Source organism: Thunnus albacares, chromosome 9 (genome assembly GCF_914725855.1).
Source record: "Thunnus albacares chromosome 9, fThuAlb1.1, whole genome shotgun sequence".
Taxonomy (NCBI): domain Eukaryota; kingdom Metazoa; phylum Chordata; class Actinopteri; order Scombriformes; family Scombridae; genus Thunnus; species Thunnus albacares.
In genome coordinates this window covers 6,922,456-6,943,886 of record NC_058114.1, presented here as the reverse complement: position 1 = coordinate 6,943,886, position 21,431 = coordinate 6,922,456, and the positions used below count along the sequence as shown (strand labels likewise).

The following is a 21,431-nucleotide window of genomic DNA, read 5'->3' as shown; positions in this document are numbered from 1 at the left end:
GACTCTTTGTTTTCCTTTCAGGTCTGATATAAAATATATGTGTGTATAAAATGTACAAAAGTTCGGTTCAGTTGTCCTCTTTCAATTCCAGTTTAGTAGGTCTATACTGTATCTACAGGAAAGTGAACACCGATCTGTTCACACACACACAAACACACACACACACACACACACACTTTAACATAAAGAAACAGGACAAAGTGAAATAAATAGAACATCTGAAAAGGTTTATTTCCCAGGACTTTGCATAGTAAACAATGTGGCGGAAACAGTACCACTGTGTGGGTGTATAGTAAACAATCCTCTGTAAGAGTCTTTGTCAAAAACATAGCTGAAGAGTGTATGGTACACACACACACACACACCATCTGATCTGAGGTATAAACACACATCTATCAGGGTAGAACTATTACTTCATATAGCATAAGATAAATAAATACAGGATGTCTTGACATTTTAAGTCAACTTTTAGCTTTGTTATATTCCCTCACTTGACATTATATCACTGAAATTGATGGACACCTTCACAAGCTATTTTCATTTTAAGCAACAGCCACATCACTGCTTTCAAATGATAAATGCTGCAGATGCTGAAAAAAAAATGTTTTATGAAGTTTGAGTATCAGCTGTAGCAACTTTTTAACCAAAATATGACATGTGTCTGGTCAAGCCATCTTTAGGGAGTTTAATATGCATTCACTATGTATAAATTAACCACTCTGATGATTGACATGAGCTTGCTGGCCGGTCATAACGCCTAAAACCCAGTGCAAAACATTTCTCTATCCAATAAACTAAGCAGGCAAGTGTTGAAGATGAATAAGAAGAAATAAAAGAAAAGGGGCGAAAATGTGAAAATATAAAAAAGACTGAAAAAATGAAGCAAAAAGAAAGTCTAAGAGCCAAAAGACAAGAATAATAAAACATAAAATCAACGTTTCAAACTACAAAGAATTTAAAATAAAACTTGAGAATCTATGATATAAAATGTTTAGTAAAGTAAATAAAAACAGTTCAGACAAAAAAACAACAACACTTCAAGCAAAGACATATCTAGCACTGCTCCCAATATCGTCATCCATATAAATTAATAAATCTATAATCTAATAACTCCCATATGGACCAGTGATCTCAGAATTGCATACTTTTTTCTCAAAAAACAGACACGCACACACACACACACACACACACACACACACACACCAGTATCAGCTAGCAACAGAGAAGACAGGTGAATTGAGAAGAAAACAGACAAAAAGAGAAGTTTTGACTGATCCAGATGAACACATTTTATAAAAACCCTGCTTCAAAAACACATTTTATCCAAACACAGTAAATAAAGTGAACTGCTGTCTGTCCACCTGCCTTCATATCACTCAGCTGTAAACACGTCTCACACGTACACACAACACGAATATACATATTTACCATTGTAGAAGTCTCCCAGCCTGCATGAACTCTCATGTTAGCACATAAATGAGACAAAACAGGAATTGAACAGTTTCCAATGTAACAGAACATGTTAGTATCAGTATCAGTGCAGTTATAGTGCAGAAAAAAAACACGTGACATAACAGACTGTGGCTTCTACTGTGGCGACACCTGTTGGTTTAGTTTAGTTCCTGATACTGAAAGCTTTGGTCTTCTTGATGTTGAGGAGGGGAGGTTTAATCTTTGGCTTGTTGTCAGTCTTGTTCTCTGTTCTGTCTGAGGAGGGGACTCGCCGACTGTAGATGTCTGGGTACTGCTTCTGAAACTGTGGAAAGGACAATAAAATGCAGGATTTAACAACTTAATGCTGGAACATGTTAACTGAATATAAACACTACTGGAAATGACAATCACAGTACGTTGTGCAAACATTTGATCTGTTAGCAAATGTTTTTCCAAGCTGAAAATTGAATTAAATGGTCACTTCCAGATGGTGTATTAATGTTATCTATACATCTAGTTAAAGGACAAACAGGGGAGCGCCCTGGTAGTGGTTACTGTGCATGCCACATAACCGTGACATCCCTGGTTCCACTCTGGCTAGGGACCCTTGTCATGTCATAACCCCCTCTCTCCCCTTGTTTCCTGTGTGCTTGTCTATGAAGAAGAATACCCTTTGGGAGCAGACTCAATCATCAAAGGAGAACACATTTTGTTTGGAGACCTGATAATCAAATAACGTCTGAGACAACTCTTTGATCAAACATATGCCAAGTTTGTGTCCTTTCCACCTCCTGACCCCTGCTGATGTGACCTCTCCTGTATTGCCCCTGGATTTACCTTGATCTTGTATGTAAATGCCCTCCCTTTCTACCCCTTTGTTTCCCATTTGTTAGTCACCCTCCTGACCTTTACTGATCTGACCCCTCCCTACGTACCCCTGGCAAACCATGATCTTGTATGTAAATGCCCTCACCCCCTATCTTTGGTTCACCAATTGTTGATCCATACTGTAGCTTTCGTTCACCACTTGGTGCTTTGATCTTTACTGTATAAAGTCTCACCACTTCTTCTGCTCTGGGTCAGTCTACTGTATCAGACCAGCTCTGTGTCAGTATGCTCACCGCATTTCCGGAATGCTATTAAACCACTTCCACCACAGCAAACTTTGAACAAGGACTTGAGTGAAATTTCTTCAACATCTACTATCAGCTTTCTATTAAATAATACAATATATACATCTTAAAAAAACTGGACAAACTGGAATAGGTAGAGGTACATAACAGACTAAAGTGCAGCAGAAGGTAAAGTATTAAAAAAAAAGTCTGAAGAAACTGGTGCCTGGTCAGGTCAACACAGCTGTTCTAAAAACTGTCCCATGTTGCTTCTCTTATTATATTAAATGCATCCTCTTAAACTCATCTTGGTAGTGATGAATTCAGAAGTGTAGGACTGCTGCCAGTACAGCTCAGAGTAGAGCAGAAGCTGCATTATATGTAGAATATTATAAACAGGTATGTTACTCAGTATGTGTGTTCTCAGGTAACGATGGTCCATACTCAGCTATAACTATAATACCAGGGCCAGTGTGCGTTCCTGTAAAGTGCCTCCAGTGAATAATGTAGCCAGAAGTTTTTTAAAAATAAGATCGGCTTATAGAAGTCAGGTCAGGACTTATTTAAGGAACAGGGTCAAAGATTTATGATGAAATCTGCAATGACACTGTTACTTTATCTATCAAATTGTCCTTATATTTTATCTTATATTTTTTCTTAAATTGTGGTGATTGGATTTCATGATTTATGTTCATGATTCATGTTTTAGTTTTTACAATGAATGTTAAATATCTTGGAACATCTTGGAACCATGTTGGAAGTAAGGGGTCAATCTGGAGCGGTGCCAGTTAAATCATTGTAAAACCATGTTTTGTTTGAAAATACAGATTTCTGACTGTTTTGTTACCTGCTTCAGTTTCTTGCGTCTGTCCTTCTCGCTCATGTTTTGGTCTGTCAGCAGGATCTCCAGTAACTCCTCCATGGCCTTCTGGGAAGACGCTTGCTTTTGCTGTTCAAACTCAGCGCCGCTAATCTGACGGCAGAACGCGTAGATGGGCATTGGAACGCAAACTGGGTCACTGGCATCGATATTAGGAACATTGCTGACTGGAACCTGTAATCAGAAGAGTAAAAACACGTCTGTGTGTCTGTTCTGACAGATAGTCACTGTACATTCAATGCAGATGAAACCCAAACTGCATTTTGGTCATAACTTTTTTTCTGTTTTCATTCAGCTGGTTCAGTGGAATGATATATACTGGAACATTTTACAAGTGTACCTGTACCGTGCGCAGATACTGTACGTGGTCATTGATAGCACTCAGCAGGAACTCTGGGACTGAGAGGATGCTTTGCTGATGGTCCATTAGAAACGACACCAGTCTGGTAGCTAACAGCTCGTCCAGATCACACTCCTCAGCGCTGCCCAAAACGCAGCCTGAAAACGTGTGAACCATCTGAACAAAAATCACAAAAAACAAGTAAATCAATAAAAAACATTCATGTTATTGGTAGTAATGTCAAAATGTCTTCTGTGAACAAGCCTTATGTGATGAAAAAAGAGCCAACTCTAACTGTAATCCAACTGATTTCAATGAGATAATCTTCATCAAGGAAGGAAATTAGGATTACAGGGGCACAAATTGTAGAGTAAAGATGAGTACAGCGATATTTTTCCCCTCACCAGTGTTCGGGTGCCGATGACGGGGTGGAGACGCGGCATGTCCACGTTCTGGCTGATGCGAGACATCATCCTCATGAGGAGCTGCAACTTCCTGCGAGAGGCAGGTGGGAGGAGGAGGGTGCACAGCTGCAGGGCCTCAATGGCCACACGCTCGCACTGAGGCTGGAGAAGACCTACACACACACGTATTCATACAGTAATGATGACAGAGGCAGGTGAAATCTGTAATCTTGCAAAGAAACAGCAGTAGAATCACTCTTTAAGTCCACATTCATCCATCACAGCTACATCACATTCACTAGACTAGACACATGAATGGATGAATGATGGATGACGAGGTTAATCAACTACAGCTACTGTATGGTGCAAGATGAGTCAGGTAGGATTTATTAACTATTGAAAAGCATGGGCATCCCAGTACATAGCCCTGATCCAGGTCAGAAGAAATAATGCCACGTTACCACACATCATTTGTAGGTCATCAAGATAATTTTCTATGGTTCGATGAGTTTGTATTTTCAATTTTCTTCCAAAAGGCTTTTTTTTTTTTTTTTTTTTTTTTTTTACACAACAATAATAAATGGATCTGTGACTGAAATGTCCAAGTTTCAGGAGATATCCATGTCCGGGATTCAAGGCTATCTGGTTAATTGTTGTACATTGTTTATTTACAGCACTATGCTAACATCTTGCAGTCAGATGCCTGTCCATCTGAGCTTGTTAAATGATACAGAATCTGTACCTTTATGAATCATTTCTTAATGCTTATATTATTTCAAATGTCTGTTGTTCTTTCATCACAATGATTATGACTGTAGATTTTTCTTCTTCTTTTTTTTTTTTTTATTAAAATCACTGATATTTCTAGTTTCCAGATCTTCAAGAAGCTGCATTGCACACATACATTTGTTTCCTATTTCAACTTGTTTTTACTTGAATATACTGTTTGCAGGACAGATTCTCTACTCTGGCACTTCATATGTTGACAGAAAAAGACTGACATTATTTTAGCAGGTCCAGTTTTTCCAATGTGGTTTGCTTAATGCAGCAAGCTGCAAAAATCAAAAGCAGCAGGGAAGGAAAATAAAAAAAATATACAAAAAGCAAGCAAACTATAGTGTGCAGCATCAATAGACTATCTTATCTAAAATTGAACACATTTTGTGAGGTGCTCATGAACTCTGTGCCCTTTCAATGAAGATGAAATCATTTTCTGGAACTCTTCAACTCACATCTCTTCACTCTTTGAGATGAATGAGAGTTGTATTTCCGAAATACTTTTAATAAACTCTCATACGAGTAGTGGTTAGATGTTAGTTTGATTAGACGTCGACAGACAAGCAGACACACAGACAGGTAGAGGGCAGAGGGTCTTACTGTGCTCAGGTTTGGGTTGGGGGGGCTGGGAGTTGCTGGTGGGCACAAAGACAGGCGGTTTGAACAGTGAAACAGGTCGAGGCGGCTTGGACACATCCAGAGAGCTGACGCAGCGCCGGACAACAGCAGGGGCAGGGAGGGACCAAAGATTAGAGGTACTGGAGGCGGGTCTGGGCCCACCAGGTCCTGTAGTAGCATGAGACCCTTGTACTTTGGTTACAGCAGATGAAGAGAAGGAGGAGTGAGGATGATAGGAAGAAGAAGACAACAAGGGAGGACGTGAAGCTGAGGAGGAGTGATGCTGGTCTACGGAGGTGTGTACGTTAAGGCAGCTGGCTGCTCGGCTCCGCCACCTGGTCTCTTTAACATCTTCTTCACTGGTCTCAATGACGATGTCCAGACAGCTGCCGACACTCTGTGGCCGCAACCTCTGTGCTGCCGACAGTCTTGCCGCAGAAACTAAAGACAGTCTGTTTCTGGTGGAACCTCCTGGAGCGTTTTCAAAAGGATTTAAAGTTTCTTTGGATACAGATGTAACGTCTGAACGACTGCGGGGTCTCGTGATGGCACCGCCGTCGCCCTGGCTATTGTTGCTATTGACACAGGACGCCAGGCTCTCGTTGGACGTGAACAGCTGTTTTTGGGTGAGACTGACAGAGTCATCTAGGATTGTTTCCAGTGAGCAGCTCCTAGTTCGGGGCCTCATAGAGCCGACTGTACCCAGGCTCAAGCAGCTGCCTCCTAACTGACCGTCACCTCTCAGCGCCGCCAGCCGTCGTGACTGAAGTTTCCCTCCAAGCACCTCTCTCATGGGCGATTCTGTCTCATCGCATGTTCCCTGTCTGAGCAGCGACAGGAGGAGACACTCTGTGGAGTGAAATGATGTCTTGGCTGGAGGGGGCACTGAGGGAAGGTCAGGCTTCTTGCGTTTCCCACGCTGGTGTGTTGCGGGCGCTGTGACATAACCACAAAACACTGGGAGTGGATGCAGACACAGAGGAAGACAGAGAGAGCCAAGCGTTGCAGGCAGAGGGTCAGTGCAAGCAGACAGTGAAGGGGAGGGAGAGGGTTTCGTTAGTTCAAATCTTTACCGTACATACAGAACCATCAGCTGGTCAGAGACAACACATAACAGGCAAACACCAGTACACACAGAGTACAGATGCTCATTATCACTGTTAGGACTCCACAAACAGTAGCGACAACAACCAAAACCTCTGTTAGCAGTCAAAAGTCACTGTTAGAGGTCAAAGCACTCAACCACATAGTGGAAACTGTAGTGGAAAGATCCTGAAAAAAAAAAATCCTGTCACAATGTTTGAGTATTATTTCCATTTCTCAAAAGCACATCATCCATTTAGCTGCTGTTTTATAGACAAGCGGTGGCCAAATGAAATCACCGCAGAGATACCTACCCAGCACATTGATAAACAGTTCATACAGTTCGTATGTGAGTAACGGCTGCGGAAGGCTGTAGAAGTAATCAGACACCGTTTTGAAGACATCTCTTTCAAAGCCGGGATAGGACGGCTGTGCGCTGTCATACTTTGGCCCTGGAAACAAACAGGAAGTTACTGCAGCCGTCATAAGACAGAAAGGATGACAAAAACATATCTGAAAGCTTCGAATGAGCATACATTCATAAACCAAACAAATATCTATCTATGAATTTATTGTCTTATTTTAAATATAATTCTAAACATCCAGGGCTCATTTTATTCACTATATAGAAAAACATTTTCTTCAATTGCCGATTTCTAACATTTAGCATTATTTGTGCAGGACAAAGGTGTATGAATGTAAGGTAAAGTAATGTATACGTAGCTTGTTGCTACTCACAGTTGGCCAGGCTCTTCATGGCAGACAAAACCCAGTGAGGAAGGTCATCTAGAGAGATGATTGACAGGTTGGACTGGTTACCAGTTATATTGTAATAATCCACTATTTAAGACTTGTGTTTTTGCACAACCTAAAAACCTAGTTTAGTCTTATAATTTAAGTAATTTATTCAATGTCCATAACATTAATATACATTATAAATTCAAATTATCCAATGCAAAATGTGTTTAATGCTTTTTTTTGCATCCTGACCTCCCAAAGGTCACATGCATTGTGCTAGAATATCACCAAGCACGTTTTTCTTCTTATGGTCTACAGACAGCATTAAATATGTCCAGTATTAGCAGATACTAATGAACATTAAGGTCAGTTCTTTAAAATGATGTGTGTTCTGACATTCTGTGAGCCTCAACTCACCTAATGGAAATTTTTCACACTACTTGATGCAACATTTCACATTTTAAAAATTGTTTCAACAGATGGTTGAAAATACTGAAGTAGACAGAAAGGCACACAGGTAGAGACAGAGACGGACGTGCAGTCAGTCATTCTGCCCGCCGTCAGAACCTACTGATCTTGTCGTCCAGCGTGACCACTCCATGCTTGTTGACTTTGGTCATATTATAGATGATGTTTTGTGGGTTTACGTGACGTTGGTCTAAAACTTCATTAAGAGATGTAACACCCAGAATCCTCTGCAGGCTGAAACGCAACACACAAGGTTTAGTTTATCACATCTTATGCTTTAGGAAATATGTACCATATTGAAATTACATACTTGTAACTTCAATATAGTGATAAAATAAGCCATGCATTGGACGCATACAACACAACAGAGTAGTGCTGGGCGGAATGACCAAAAATTAGTTGAAATTTACTTTCATTCAGACTCACAAACTTTTGAAGTGATTCATTTCTAAAGCAGTATGAGGCTGACGGAGGTTGCCTCGATTACTGTCAGTATACACGAGGCCCTGACCGTAGCGCTCTTTGCGGTGAACAATATTATATATTTTGCTGCCTACTGGAGAGTTACAGCGATCATTTCAGCTGTGCACCATTATGGCAGTACATGAAAAATTCATATTGTAAGGGGAATTAAAACCGCTATAACGCCCAGCACTACAACAGAGCAATATTTTTTTTCTGTCTATACTGGGTGATGGTGATGTCTCTCCAGATGTCCTGTTCATCCTCCACAGTCAGCTCTCGTCTCGGCAACTGCTGCTCTTCTGTTGGCTGATTCTCTTCCTCTGTTTGGAGGACAGGGTCTACATTCTCCTGTAAGGGACAAACAGAGCTTTTTTTTTTTTTTTTTTACATATAAATTATTTTTTACATATAAACTAAACTTCTGCAACTGTGAGGAGGCATTTTGTTTTAACTTGTCTGAATGTCAGGCTGAGCAGTTAATGATATGCAAGTATTTGTATGCATTTAATGTACACGATTAAACACATGTAAGATAAGACTGATAATAATCCACATCCTGTTCAGCTCACCTGTGTCTCTTTCTCGTGCTTCTTGATACTCTTAAACCTGAAGAAACCTTCTTTGTCTCTGAGTGAAGGTCTTTTCTTAATGGAGCTGGGAGCTGAGCCTGGAGCAGGACAGGGAATGGGCTTCAGAGGAGAGGTGGAGGGGAATCTGGAGAAGGAGAGAGGACATGGATTGGAACAATCAGTGTCCAAACAAATTGATTTTATCTGCTCCTCAAATAATTTCGCAGCACATTTCTCCAAAAGTCTGCGTACCTGTACAGCGTGTTGTTGTCCTCCAGGTCCTCCGTGCCCCAGCGGCCCTTCACGTCTTCGATCACATGGTTCTTCAGAAACTTCTTCAGGAGCTGCACCGTCTGTTGCCTGGTGACATCAGGACCAAAATTGCTGTTGCTACGGAGCAGCTGGTGCATCCACTCCACGGCAGCCGTGGCGGTGAAGCAGGAGGAATAATGCCGAAAGTTCTGGCGGTGTTTCCTGAGGGGCATGCCAGCCCGAAACAGACGAGTCACCTCATTCCACTACAGGAGGACAGGGAGGAGAGGGTTTAGTAAAGACTAACAGGTCCATGTAGAGCTGGACTAGTGTTATAATGCAATTTATGTTGTTATGTTTGGATTCATTTGATAACACTTCAGTGTCACAAGGGAAATTCCTGACAGAAACAGCCTGATGCCTTATTCCATGAGAGAGTTTAGTTTAAGGTTTGGAAACATTTTTGGTGTAAGAACAATAAGGACTTCCTCTGGAAAGCACTGTTCTAAAAAAAAAGTAGAAAAAATTGTTCTTAATCATGACAATCAATAAAGAGAACCCATTTCTACAAATATTATTAGTCAGTTTACAGATCAATGGTTGTAAAGGGTCAAAACTTCAGCAACACTTGTAGTAAACTTTACTGCCAGGCCAACACATTTAACACATTTTGGTTTCTGGCCTTCATCGGGGTCATCTAAAGGCCACAAGCCAAAACACGTTTGTTTCACAATAAAGTTGAGTTGCCTAATAATTTGGAAGTAGTAGTGAAGTTGTGCAAGAACTTTTGGTAAGCAACTGATCATTTAAGTCATTTGTCTACTACAAAATGCCAAACATTTGCCAGTTCTATCATCTTAAATATCAGGATTTGCTGCATTTGTATACACTGTATTTCTATAGTTATATCATTTAGAGCTGCAAAGATCAGTCAATTAGTTTATAGACAGAATTGACAACTATTTTGATGATCAATTAAATGTTTTCAGTCAAAATTACCTGGTTCCAGCTTCTTAAATGTGAATATTTTTTGGTTTCTTTAGTCTTCTATGCTAGTAAACTTAATATGTGGTAATCAGTTAGTTGCAATCTGCAACCTCACTGCTAGATGCCACTAAATGCTACACACTGGTCCTTTAATTAATTGATCATGAAAATAATTGTTATTTGCAGCCCTAATGTCATTGTTAATTGAATATAAGCAAATTGAAGACATCAAATTTTCTTGCCCTCAAACTGTAAATTGGGAGGGGAGTTTCCCACTATTTTCTGACAGTTTACAGACTTATGGGTAAAAAAAAAAAAAAAAAAAAAAAAAAATCAGCAAATTAATCAACAATGTTTTTTTGGTTGCAGCCCTAGAAGTAAGGCATACTGTATCTAATCCATATGTCATTGCGTCACCCTTATCATACTTGCATTTATTGTTCAGTATATTGCTGCATGACTTTAAAGGAAAGGTTCAGTTTTTTGCCATTAGAAGATCCCTTCATAATGCATTTGTAATGTAAGTGATAGGGGACAAAATCCACAGTCCTCCATCTGTGCAAAAATGCATTTAAAAGTTTATCGGAAGCTAATATGAAGCTTCAGCCGTCCGAATGAGTCCAATCAAGTAGATATCTTTCAAGATTACAGTCTTTTTAGTGCCAAAGTCCATTTTTTGTTACTATAGCCTACTTTCACTGCAGCTCAACAGGGAAAAACCGTCCAAGAAGACACAAAGAGGGAGTTTGATGCTAAAAAAGACTGTAAATGTGGCAGATATCCACTTGATATGACTAACTCAGACTTTTGAAGACTCATGAAGCTTTTGTGCATTTTTGCATAAAATGACTGTGTGAACACTCTGTGGATTTTGACCTCCATCACTTACATTGAACGGTGGTAAGGTATGGGTGAGGATATTTTCAAATGACCTTTACAAAAAAGCGATTTAAATGCACTGACAGGGCAGTGAAGTGGAATATGAACGATACTATAACCGATAAATCTCGAAAAAAGCCACGTATTGGGCAACTGAACAACATGTAAAGTAGCTCGGTAAAGAAAATGAGTAGCAAAAATTCATAAAAAGGTGATATTAATCAAAGATAAACACACTCAAAGTATTTCCGACCAACTGTCAACAACCCCGTATGAAAGACATTCATTTAAAAACGGCTAACAGCTAACGTTATGGCGTTGCTGTGACCTCATTGGCTAACGTTAACTTACCAGTTTCGTGGCACGGTACGGTCCAGGGGTGATAACACGGGAAGTCATATTTATCACAAAAAAGACAGCGCCAATGTTTTCAATTCATCCGATGTGACGAGAGATAAATATATCCATTACATCGAGGGGGAGAAAAAAAAAGATGTATCGCTATCAGCTCCTGTGTGGCAGCATTACTAATACTCTGCCCGTCTGCTCTCCGTATGTTCAAAATTACGAGCCGTGCTCTTCTGGCACGGGATTGGCCAGTGAGTGAGTCACGTGACGAACGTCGAAACTAAGAGGGAGGGGGATCAAAACAAAAAGTTCGACTTTTTAAAATCTTTTTCGAAAACATTTCAATGGACAATAATGTTAGCTTCTTAATTCAACTATCTATATATATTTTTTGCAAATCCCGTATGCATATAATGAAATGGACCAACAGGAATTTAACATTTACTCTGTTTCTAGTAGATATTGAGCACTATTACAATTCTCTAGTTAAAGGATAGGCTCACAATTCTTTTTAAGTCTGTCTAAAAACAACAGTCAGGTGCCCATATTAACACTGAAAGAGGTTTTCCTCGCTATATAATTCCCCCTGTTCATACTGGCTATTAAAAGATCCCCTTCAAATGTGTTTGTAAGTGATCCACAGTGTGTTCATATTCATTTTGTATAAAAATGGATTAAAAAGTTTATTTGGACCTTATATGAGGCTTCAGTAGTCTGAGTTAGTAATATCAAGTGGTTATCTGACACGTTTCTTTTTAGCATCAAATTCCTCAGACAGTGTTTCACTGCGGTGAAAGTATAGTAACAAAAAGAGGGACTTTGGCACTTAAGAGACTGTAACGTTGAAAGATGTCTACTTGATTTGACTTATTTGGATGGCTGAAGCTTCATATTAGCTTCAGATAAAATAAATTAAATACATTTTTAATGCAAAAGGAGGCTTGTGGATTTTGGGCCCAATGACTTACATTGTGAGTGCATTGACTTTTGTTTTTTGTTTTCAATAAAGTTAAAGGGAAAAAACTACAGGCTATTAAAAAGGTCTGATTTACAGTTAGAGCAGATACCAGTGTTTTACTGTTGAAAGAACCCTTATCTTCTGTTCCAGTGAACACATAAAAACTTTCTTCACCCAAAAAGAACAATTCAAGGAGATGCAGTGTCAGCAGCATTGTATTCACTGACTTGAAGATGAGGACACACACATGGAATTTACATTAGCATATCTTAACAGGCCTTCAGTGGAGAAAATCAGTTAAAAGGCAGAAAGACAGAAAGAAGTGTGGTGGGGGATAGGGACATTTCCAAAGGGATAGATACTGAGGGGGTGGGGTTGACTCTGGCCACTGCTATAGACATGCTAATGTCTGCAAACAGTACACTAACAGCTATAAATCTAGTTTTATGTTGTAAATCTGGGGTGGCAAAACTATTCGAGGGTGCTATTCACTAGAATTCACACTCACTTGAGTAGCTGTGATTACTCATCCAGGCTCAATGACAAGCAGAGTATCCACAAGGTATTACACAGACATAAATATATAGATAAATATATATATATCTATTTTGTATATTTATTTCTCCAAAAATCAAAGATTAGAGAAAAATTCCAAAAACTGAAAACAGATTTGTGTATTAGAACTTTGTTTTTTCTTCTTTCCTCTCCCAATATCATCCCATGACCCCTCAGATTTATCTTGTGACTCTTTAGAGGGGCCTGAACCCTAGGTTGGGAACCATTGCTCCACCTCAAACAGCTACAACAGTAACATGATGCTTCAGTATTAATGATCTAATGATATCATATATAATAATATATCAGTCAGACAGACTAAACCAGTAATTTTACTACAATACTTAAAATACATTTTGCTGACAGTAGTTACATACTTTTACTTGTAATGGAGTTTTTTTACATTGCTATTTTTGTACTTTTGCTCAGGTAAAGGATCTGAATACTTCCTCTACCACTGTGTATGACTTCACTTGTTTCAACTTTATATGGGGACCTCCTCTGTGGATTATTTGGTTTCCTGAAAACACTGCCGTGACCCGGATTCGAACCGGGGTTGCTGCGGCCACAACGCAGAGTACTAACCACTATACGATCACGGCGAGCTGTGCTTCAGATAAAGACATGCATGTTTCCACAGAGATACTTCACACTTATATTAGTCAGGACATTCAATTGGGTGAAAATCCTGAAGTTAGAAATCACAACAAAGTCAGGAAAAAAATGAAGTAAGGATTAAATATTTGTGTCAGACACTTTCAGTTAAACCTGAGTTGTAAATCTGGGGTGGCCAAACTGTTTGAGGGTGCTATTCACGAGAATTCACAGTCACTTGAGTAGCTGTGATTACTCATCCAGGCTCAATGACAGGAAGAGTATCCACAAGGTATTACACAAACATAATCATAAGTATAATTTATACTTATGGAGAGACATATGAATTGCATACAAGTTGTGAGAACTCTAAAAAGTCTAATGCAAGACATAATGCAAAACAATAAATACCATGCTTCAGAAGAGAACAAGTGGATAGAAAAATATGGTTATTTGAAAGGGGGTAACATAGTAATATGTTATGTATATATGTATTTATATATATTATTTATATATCATGGAAAAATTCTGAAAACTGACAACATATTTGCCTATCAGAACTTTTTTCTTTCTTCTTTCTTCTCACATTAATCATCTCATGACACCTCAGATTTATGTGGTGAACCTTTGGAGGGGCCCAATCCCTAGGTTGGGAACCATTGCTCCACCTCAAGCAGCTACAACAGTAACATGATGCTTCAATATTAATAAGCCAATGATGTCATATATAATAATATATCAGTTAGAGAGACTGAAGCAGTACTTTTACTTGGGATTTTTCATGCAGGACTTTTAGTTGTAATAGAGCATTTTTACATTGTTGTATTGGTACTTTTGATTAAGTACAGCATCTGAATACTTTTTGCACCACTGTGTATGACTTCACTCATTTCAACTTTCTATGGGGACTTGGGGGTCTCCTCCGTGGATTACATGGCTCCTTGAAAACACTGCCGTGACCCGGATTCGAACCGGGGTTGCTGCGGCCACAACGCAGAGTACTAACCACTATACGATCACGGCGAGCTGTATTTCAGATAGCAGCCTACTTGTTTCCACAGAGATACTTCACATCTATATTAGTAAAGACATTCAATTGGGTGAAAATTCTGAAGTTAGAAATCACAACAAAGCCAGTCATATATAGTCACATATCAGTTAGAGGGACTAAACCAGTACTTTTACTTTAACTAATACTTATGTACTTTTACTTAGGTTTTTTCATGCAGGACTTTTAGTTGTAATGGAGTATTTTACATGGTTGTATTGGTACTTTTGACTAAGTACAGCATATGGGTATTTCTTCCACCAATGTGCATGACTTCATGTGTTTCAACTTTATATGGGGACTTGGGGGTCTCCTCTGTGGATTATTTGGCTTCCTGAAAACACTGCCGTGACCCGGATTCGAACCGGGGTTGCTGCGGCCACAACGCAGAGTACTAACCACTATACGATCACGGCGAATTGTGCTTCAGGTGGAAATTTGTATGTTTCCACAGGGATTCTTCACACCTATAATTCAGTGAGGTGAAAATCCTGAAATTAAAAATCACAACAAAGTCAGGAACAAATTGAAGTAAGGATTAAATATATGTGTCAGATACTTTCAGTTAAACCTGAGTTGCTACTCATGAGAATTAACTGTGGTTACTCATTCAGGCTCAATGACAAGCAGAGTATCCACAAAGTATTACACAGAGACAAGTATAAGTATAATTTATAGTTATGTAGAGACATATGAATTGCATACAAATTGTGGGAACTCTAAAAAGTCTAATGTAAGGCATAATGCAAAAAAATAAAGCCTGTGCTTCAGAAGAGAACAAATGGATAGAAAAATACAGACAAAAAGAAAAAAAGACAGCACAGAAGCACTAATCATGGCAGGACAAGAGCAGGCACTTAGTACAAGATCAATGGAGATGGGGATCTACCACACCAGACAGGACCCCAGGTGCAGGCTGTGCAAAGATGCTCCTGAGACAGTTCAGCACATAATAGTAGGGTTTAAGATGAAGGCAGAAACGGCGTACATGTAACGCCATCACCAAGTGGCTGGCATAGTGTACAGAAACATCTGCACTGAGTATGGGCTGGAAGTCCCAAGGTCAGAATGGAGGACACCTCCTAAGGTGGTAGAGAATGACCAAGCCAAGATCCTGTGGGAGTTCCAGATCCAGACTGACAAGCTGGTGATGGCTATAACCAACTGGACATCGTGTTGATCGACAAACAACAGAAGAAGGCAGTGGTGATAGAAGTAGCAATCCCAAGAAACAGCAACATCAGGAAGAAGGAACACGAGAAGCTTGAAAAACACCAAGGACTGAAAAAGGAGCTAGAAAAGATGTGGGGAGTAAAGGCAACAGTGGTGCCAGTGGTGATTGGAGCACTGGGGGCTGTGACCCACAAACTGGGAGAGTGGCTCCCGCAGTTTCCAGGTACAACATCTGAGGTCTCTGTCCAGAAGAGCACAGTCCTTGGAACAGCTAAGATACTGCACAGAACCCTCAAACTCCCAGGCCTATGGTAGAGGACCCGAGCTTGAGGAAGACACACCACCATCCCCCCATGGGAGGGGGATGAGAAGGGGATTATTTGATTAATAGATATATATTATTTACATATTGTAGAAAAATTTCAAAAACTGACAACATATTTGCGTATCAGAACTTTGCTCTTTCTTCTTTCCTCTCACATTAATCATCTCAGGACGCCTCAGATTTATGTGGTGACCCTTTGGAGGGGCCCGACCCCTAGGTTGGGAACCATTGCTCCACCTCAAGCAGCTACAACAGTAACATGATGCTTCAATATTAATAAGCCAATGATGTCATATATAATAATATATTAATCAGAGAGACTAAACCAGTACTTTTACTTAGTGAATACTTAAATACTTTTACTTAGGATTTTTCATGCAGGACTTTTAGCTGTAATGGAGTATTTTTACATGGTTGCATTGGTACTTTTGATTAAGTAAAGCATCTGGGTATTTCTTCCACCACTGTGTATGACTTCACTCATTTCAACTTTATATGGGGACTTGGGGGTCTCCTCTGTGGATTACATGGCTCCTTGAAAACACTGCCGTGACCCGGATTCGAACCGGGGTTGCTGCGGCCACAACGCAGAGTACTAACCACTATACGATCACGGCGAGCTGCACTTCAGATGGTAGCCTACTTATTTCCACAGAGATACTTCACACCTATATTAGTCAAGAAATTCATTGGGTGAAAATTCTGAAGTTAGAAATCACAACAAAGTCAGTCATATTTAGTAACAAAACTAAACCAGCACTTTTAGTTTAACTAATACATACGTACATTTACTTAGGTTTTTTCATGCAGGACTTTTAGTTGTAATGGAGTATTTTTACATGGTTGCATTGGTACTTTTGATTAAGTAAAGCATCTGGGTATTTCTTCCACCACTGTGTATGACTTCACTTGTTTCAACTTTATATGGGGACTTAGGGGTCTCCTCTGTGGATTATTTGGTTTCCTGAAAACACTGCCGTGACCCGGATTCGAACCGGGGTTGCTGCGGCCACAACGCAGAGTACTAACCACTATACGATCACGGCGAGCTGTGCTTCGGGTGGAAATTTGTATGTTTCCACAGGGATTCTTCACACCTATAATTCAGTGAGGTGAAAATCCTGAAGTACATATGAATTGCATACAAGTTGTGGGAACACTAAAAAGTCTAATGTAAGACATAATGCAAAAAAATAAAGCCCATGCTTCAGAAGAGAACAAGTGGATAGAAAAATATGGTTATTTGAAAGGGTAACATAGTAGTATGACAGAATTGATACACTGTTGTGTTAGTTCAGGTCTGAGATCCAGACAGCGGTAATACACCTCTATATATATTAGGGATGCACGATATTATCGGCATGTCATCGGTATCGGCCGACATAAGCTCTAATACTTCCTCCACTACTGTGTATGACTTCACTTGTTTCAACTTCATATGGGGACTTGGGGGTCTCCTCTGTGGATTATATGGTTTCCTGAAAACACTGCCGTGACCCGGATTCGAACCGGGGTTGCTGCGGCCACAACGCAGAGTACTAACCACTATACGATCACGGCGAGCTGTGCTTCAGATAGAGATGTGCATGTTTCCACAGAGATACTTCACACCTGTAATTCAGTGAGGTGAAAATCCTGAAATTAAAAATCACAACAAAGTCAGGAACAAAATGAAGTAAGGATTAAATATTTGTGTCAGACACTTTCAGTTAAACCTGAGTTGTAAATCTGGGATGGCCAAACTATTGAGGGTCATATGTCAGGGTGCTGACATATGAATTGCATGCAAGCTGCAGGAACCCAAAAAAATTCTAATGCAAGACATAATGCAAAAAAAGCCCGTGCTTCAGAAGAGAACAAGTGGATAGAAAAAAATATGGTTATTTGACAGGGGGTAACATAGTAGTATGACATAATTAATACACTGTTGTGTCAGTTCAGGTCTGAGGTCCAGACAACGATAATACACAGACCTGCACATTTGGACTTTTTTTTTTTTAACATGACAACAGCTGAAAGAAAGAAAACATTTGATACTCTGAGGTAACCGGCTCAAATATCTCATTAAGGTTAAATTACCTTTGTCTTGATGTCTCAACTTAAATGATTGATTTAAGGCAGATCCATGCAACACCTTGGTGGTTTGACTGATGATAACAGAGGCTTCCTGTAGCTTTAACAACATCATCAGCTATTACTTGTATAAATTTAATCCCATTTGTTTGTTCAACATGTGAAATATTTGAAATATAATTCATTATAGAGTTTTATGGTTTTTAGATCAAATTAATTACTTCGTTTAGAGAGTCAGCGGATGGTAAAATACTGGTCCACATACAGGAGAAGTGCATTTATATGTGAGGTCTTCTTTCTAATGGTGCCTCTTACAATTACAACTTATATTAACACAATGTAAAAAAACACAAAACAAAATAAAATCATTAATTTGGAAGTCTTCACTGGAAATAAAAAAACCCCCAAACACTTAGGCTGTTTTCTTAGAAACTTGTTATTGTTCCCTCTCAGTTAAGGTGTAATCAACTCACTATCTATTACAAAATACAATATTTCATTCTTGAATATTTGACCTGTCGTGTGCATGATTATACTGAACTCTTGGGAGATGCTGCCCCCAGTTGGTAATTATGGATATCCACTGTTTGAAAATCTCTAACATCTCCTTTTTGAGGGCAAAACTGAGTCCTGTATAATTCATAAAACACTGACATTGTGTTTGAAAGTGTTACACAAATCAAAGTTTTTATTATATTTAAATTATGTTTGGGATTTCTCACACTGTAAGAAGGTTATAAGCATGGATGGAGTATGATGCAATGGGCCCCTGGGCACAGACATGCAAAAGTCCCTCCAACCCTCCTAAATAAGCTCTCAGACGGAAAGAAATGAAAAAAAAAAGATGCAACATCTTGCAGGTGAAGCAGAGCTCACAGATGCTCCTGTTGGTTCATAAACTGCACATGAACTCCAGTATTTAAATCACACTAAAGATGAAGAGTCTTTCAAATCCACACTGACACTCCTCTGTACAGATAATATAATAAATTCTAAAACATGCTACAAAATATTATAGGAAATCATCAGAGGAAGTCTCAGATGCAGGTTCTATTTCCCTAGACTGTTCTGATTTAAATTGCTTTACTAATGTTAGTGTATTTGAATGAAATGTTACTCTAACCTCATGATGCTGTGCTGATATAACTGTTACATCTGCTCCTGCTGTCTCTCCTGACACTCCCTCCAAATCTAATTCTCTGTCTTTCTAATTGTTGTCACTTCCCTAGTGGCTCTCTCCCCCTCTTCTCTCTCTGTGTGTGTATGTGTGTGATTGTCTGAGTGGAGACAGGTGTGCTGGAGTCAGAGCAGAGCCCCACCAGCTGCACCTAATCCTGCAATCAACCCCACCTTTATTCTCAGCTCTGGCACATCGACTCTGCCAGATTGTAGCCTCTGTTCAGTCAGTTCCAGCTGTTTGTTCATACTTCAGTTACCTGTTGCTTTGTGCATAGTTTGAACCTGTTTCCCTCTTCCCTGCAGTTCCGTCTGCTCTGCCCTCCAGCCCCTGTCTCCTGGACCTTGTCTCCTACTTGTCTGCTCTCCTAACCTGGACCCACTGAGCTCCATACCTCACCTCTGGGATCTCCGCCTGGCTCTGCTCTGAACCATTCCCCGTGCCTCACCTGGCTGACTTAACCCTGCAGTCCTGAAAATAAACACTGTTTCACTCCAATCCTGTCCTGTCTGTGTTCGCACTACTTACACACAAACTTATATTGAATATATAAAAAGATCTTTAACTGAGCTCTGTGACTTTCCAACAAAAAAAAACCTTCAAACTGGGCCTAGCTGTGGCCAGTAGGCCTGTTAAGTAATGCATCCATCCCAGTGATGGAGAGTACTCTAATACTGTAGCCTACATAAGCACAAGTTTTCTACTTCACTAGAATTATCAGCTACATTTTGAACAGTAATGTTATTGTATGACCAGTAATGGAAAGTAATGTTTCCATTTGATGCTACTTTGTACTTTCACTCCACTACAATTATTTGACAGCTTTAGTTACTTTTCAGATGAAGATTTGACACAATGGATAATAAAACGAGCTAAAATAAAATAAAATACAACACATTGTTAAAGATGAAACCAGTGGTTTCCAACCTTTTTGGCTGGTGACGTCTTACAAAAAGCAGTGTGTAGTCGTAGTCACATTTCACATGAGTTGTTAACAGCTCCACCAAATAGTAATTTCTCCCTCTAAACTTCTCACATGGTTTCATTGCAATACAAGTTTAAATGATCCAATATTTCACAAAAAATCAGATTAGAGAAAAAGTCCAAAAGCTGAAAACAGATTTTTGTATCAGAACTTTATTTTTTCTTCTTTCCTCTCCCATGAATCACCTCACCACCCCTCAGATTTATCTGGTGACAGTTTGGAGGGACCTGACCCCTAGGTTGGGAATCACTGGACTAAACTAGCTAACTGTATATAAAGTAGTTGAAACTAGCTCCACCTCCAGCAGCTACAACAGTAACATGCTGCTCTAACACTGATGCTTCAGTATTAATAATCTAACGATGTCATATATAATAATATATCAGTCAGAGAGACAAAACCACTACTTTTACTGCAATACTTTAACTAATTCTTATGTACTTTTACTTAATTTTTCATGCAGGACTTTTTTTTACATTGCTGTATTTGTACTTTTACTTAAGTAAATGATCTGATTACATCTTCCAGCAGTGTGTATGACTTCATTCATTTCAACTTTATGTGGGGACTCTTCCGTGGATTATTTGGCCTCCTCAAAAAACTGCCGTGACCCGGATTCGAACCGGGGTTGCTGCGGCCACAACGCAGAGTACTAACCACTATACGATCACGGCGAGCTGTGCTCCGGATGGGAATATGCCTCATTCTACAGAGATACTTCACACTTATATTAGTCATGACACTCAGTTGGGTGAAGATCCTGAAGTTAAAACTCACAACAAAGTCAGGCACAAAATGAAATAAGGATTAAATATTTGCGTCAAACATTTCCAGTTAAACCCGAGTGATCAATAACATGCACGTTGAAGGGATGATTGTATAAGTAAAGTAATGCATCACCCCACAGTAAAATCTCAGGCCACATTCTGGTCCGCAGGATTTAATGTAAAACACTAATGTACTCTATTTTTTGGCAAATTTGTACACGTCAATCCTAGCTATTACTTTCTGCTTCGGTGGAATTAGATTGTAATCAGTAACAGGGAAAATTAGATATTTGGTTTTGGAGGTGTCGAAAAATACGGTTTGAGTGACACAGCTTCGTTTTTTCTGTCTCTCAGACTCTAGGGCGTGGCTTGTGGCATTTTAAAAACGTATTCGTTATCTGATTGGCCGAGAGCTGTGTATT

General features: G+C 39.5%; 1 protein-coding gene, 1 long non-coding RNA gene and 7 other non-coding genes across 9 annotated transcripts; 1 reads left to right on the top strand and 8 right to left on the bottom strand.

Annotated features, from left to right (window-relative positions):
* Positions 1-206: 206 nt before the first annotated feature.
* On the bottom strand, positions 207-11,585 carry depdc1a (DEP domain containing 1a). The gene is made up of 12 exons (XM_044362470.1): positions 11,358-11,585; positions 9,141-9,406; positions 8,889-9,033; positions 8,543-8,667; positions 7,958-8,088; positions 7,387-7,434; positions 6,963-7,100; positions 5,548-6,522; positions 4,171-4,343; positions 3,767-3,943; positions 3,394-3,600; positions 207-1,756 (listed from the first exon to the last, which is right to left on the bottom strand). Exons 1-12 carry the CDS (start codon positions 11,403-11,405, stop codon positions 1,616-1,618), a joined length of 2,574 nt encoding a protein of 857 aa, XP_044218405.1. The 5' UTR covers positions 11,406-11,585; the 3' UTR covers positions 207-1,615.
* Positions 11,586-13,397: 1,812 nt separating this feature from the next.
* Positions 13,398-13,469, bottom strand: trnah-gug. The gene has a single exon. It is a non-coding gene; the product is annotated as a tRNA-His (tRNA).
* Positions 13,470-14,412: 943 nt separating this feature from the next.
* Positions 14,413-14,484, bottom strand: trnah-gug. The gene has a single exon. It is a non-coding gene; the product is annotated as a tRNA-His (tRNA).
* A 369-nt stretch (positions 14,485-14,853) lies between these two features.
* Positions 14,854-14,925, bottom strand: trnah-gug. The gene has a single exon. It is a non-coding gene; the product is annotated as a tRNA-His (tRNA).
* A 1,627-nt stretch (positions 14,926-16,552) lies between these two features.
* Positions 16,553-16,624, bottom strand: trnah-gug. The gene has a single exon. It is a non-coding gene; the product is annotated as a tRNA-His (tRNA).
* Positions 16,625-16,981: 357 nt separating this feature from the next.
* trnah-gug lies at positions 16,982-17,053 on the bottom strand. The gene has a single exon. It is a non-coding gene; the product is annotated as a tRNA-His (tRNA).
* A 442-nt stretch (positions 17,054-17,495) lies between these two features.
* trnah-gug lies at positions 17,496-17,567 on the bottom strand. Its single transcript has one exon. It is a non-coding gene; the product is annotated as a tRNA-His (tRNA).
* Positions 17,568-19,394: 1,827 nt separating this feature from the next.
* Positions 19,395-19,755, top strand: LOC122989616. The gene is made up of 2 exons (XR_006405118.1): positions 19,395-19,482; positions 19,563-19,755. It is a non-coding gene; the product is annotated as an uncharacterized LOC122989616 (long non-coding RNA).
* A 1,089-nt stretch (positions 19,756-20,844) lies between these two features.
* On the bottom strand, positions 20,845-20,916 carry trnah-gug. The gene has a single exon. It is a non-coding gene; the product is annotated as a tRNA-His (tRNA).
* Between the last annotated feature and the right edge of the window lie 515 nt (positions 20,917-21,431).

Bases quoted from the DNA above. Each gene is read 5' to 3' on its own strand.
- depdc1a (XM_044362470.1), bottom strand. From the start codon at position 11,405: ATGACTTCCCGTGTTATCACCCCTGGACCGTACCGTGCCACGAAACTG. The intron at 7,435-7,957 runs GTAGGTTCTGAC...TCATCTCTCTAG, and splicing joins CACGCTGGACGACAAGATCA to ATGACCTTCCTCACTGGGTT. The intron at 4,344-5,547 runs GTAAGACCCTCT...GTGTGTGTGTAG, and splicing joins CCAACCCAAACCTGAGCACA to GTCTTCTCCAGCCTCAGTGC.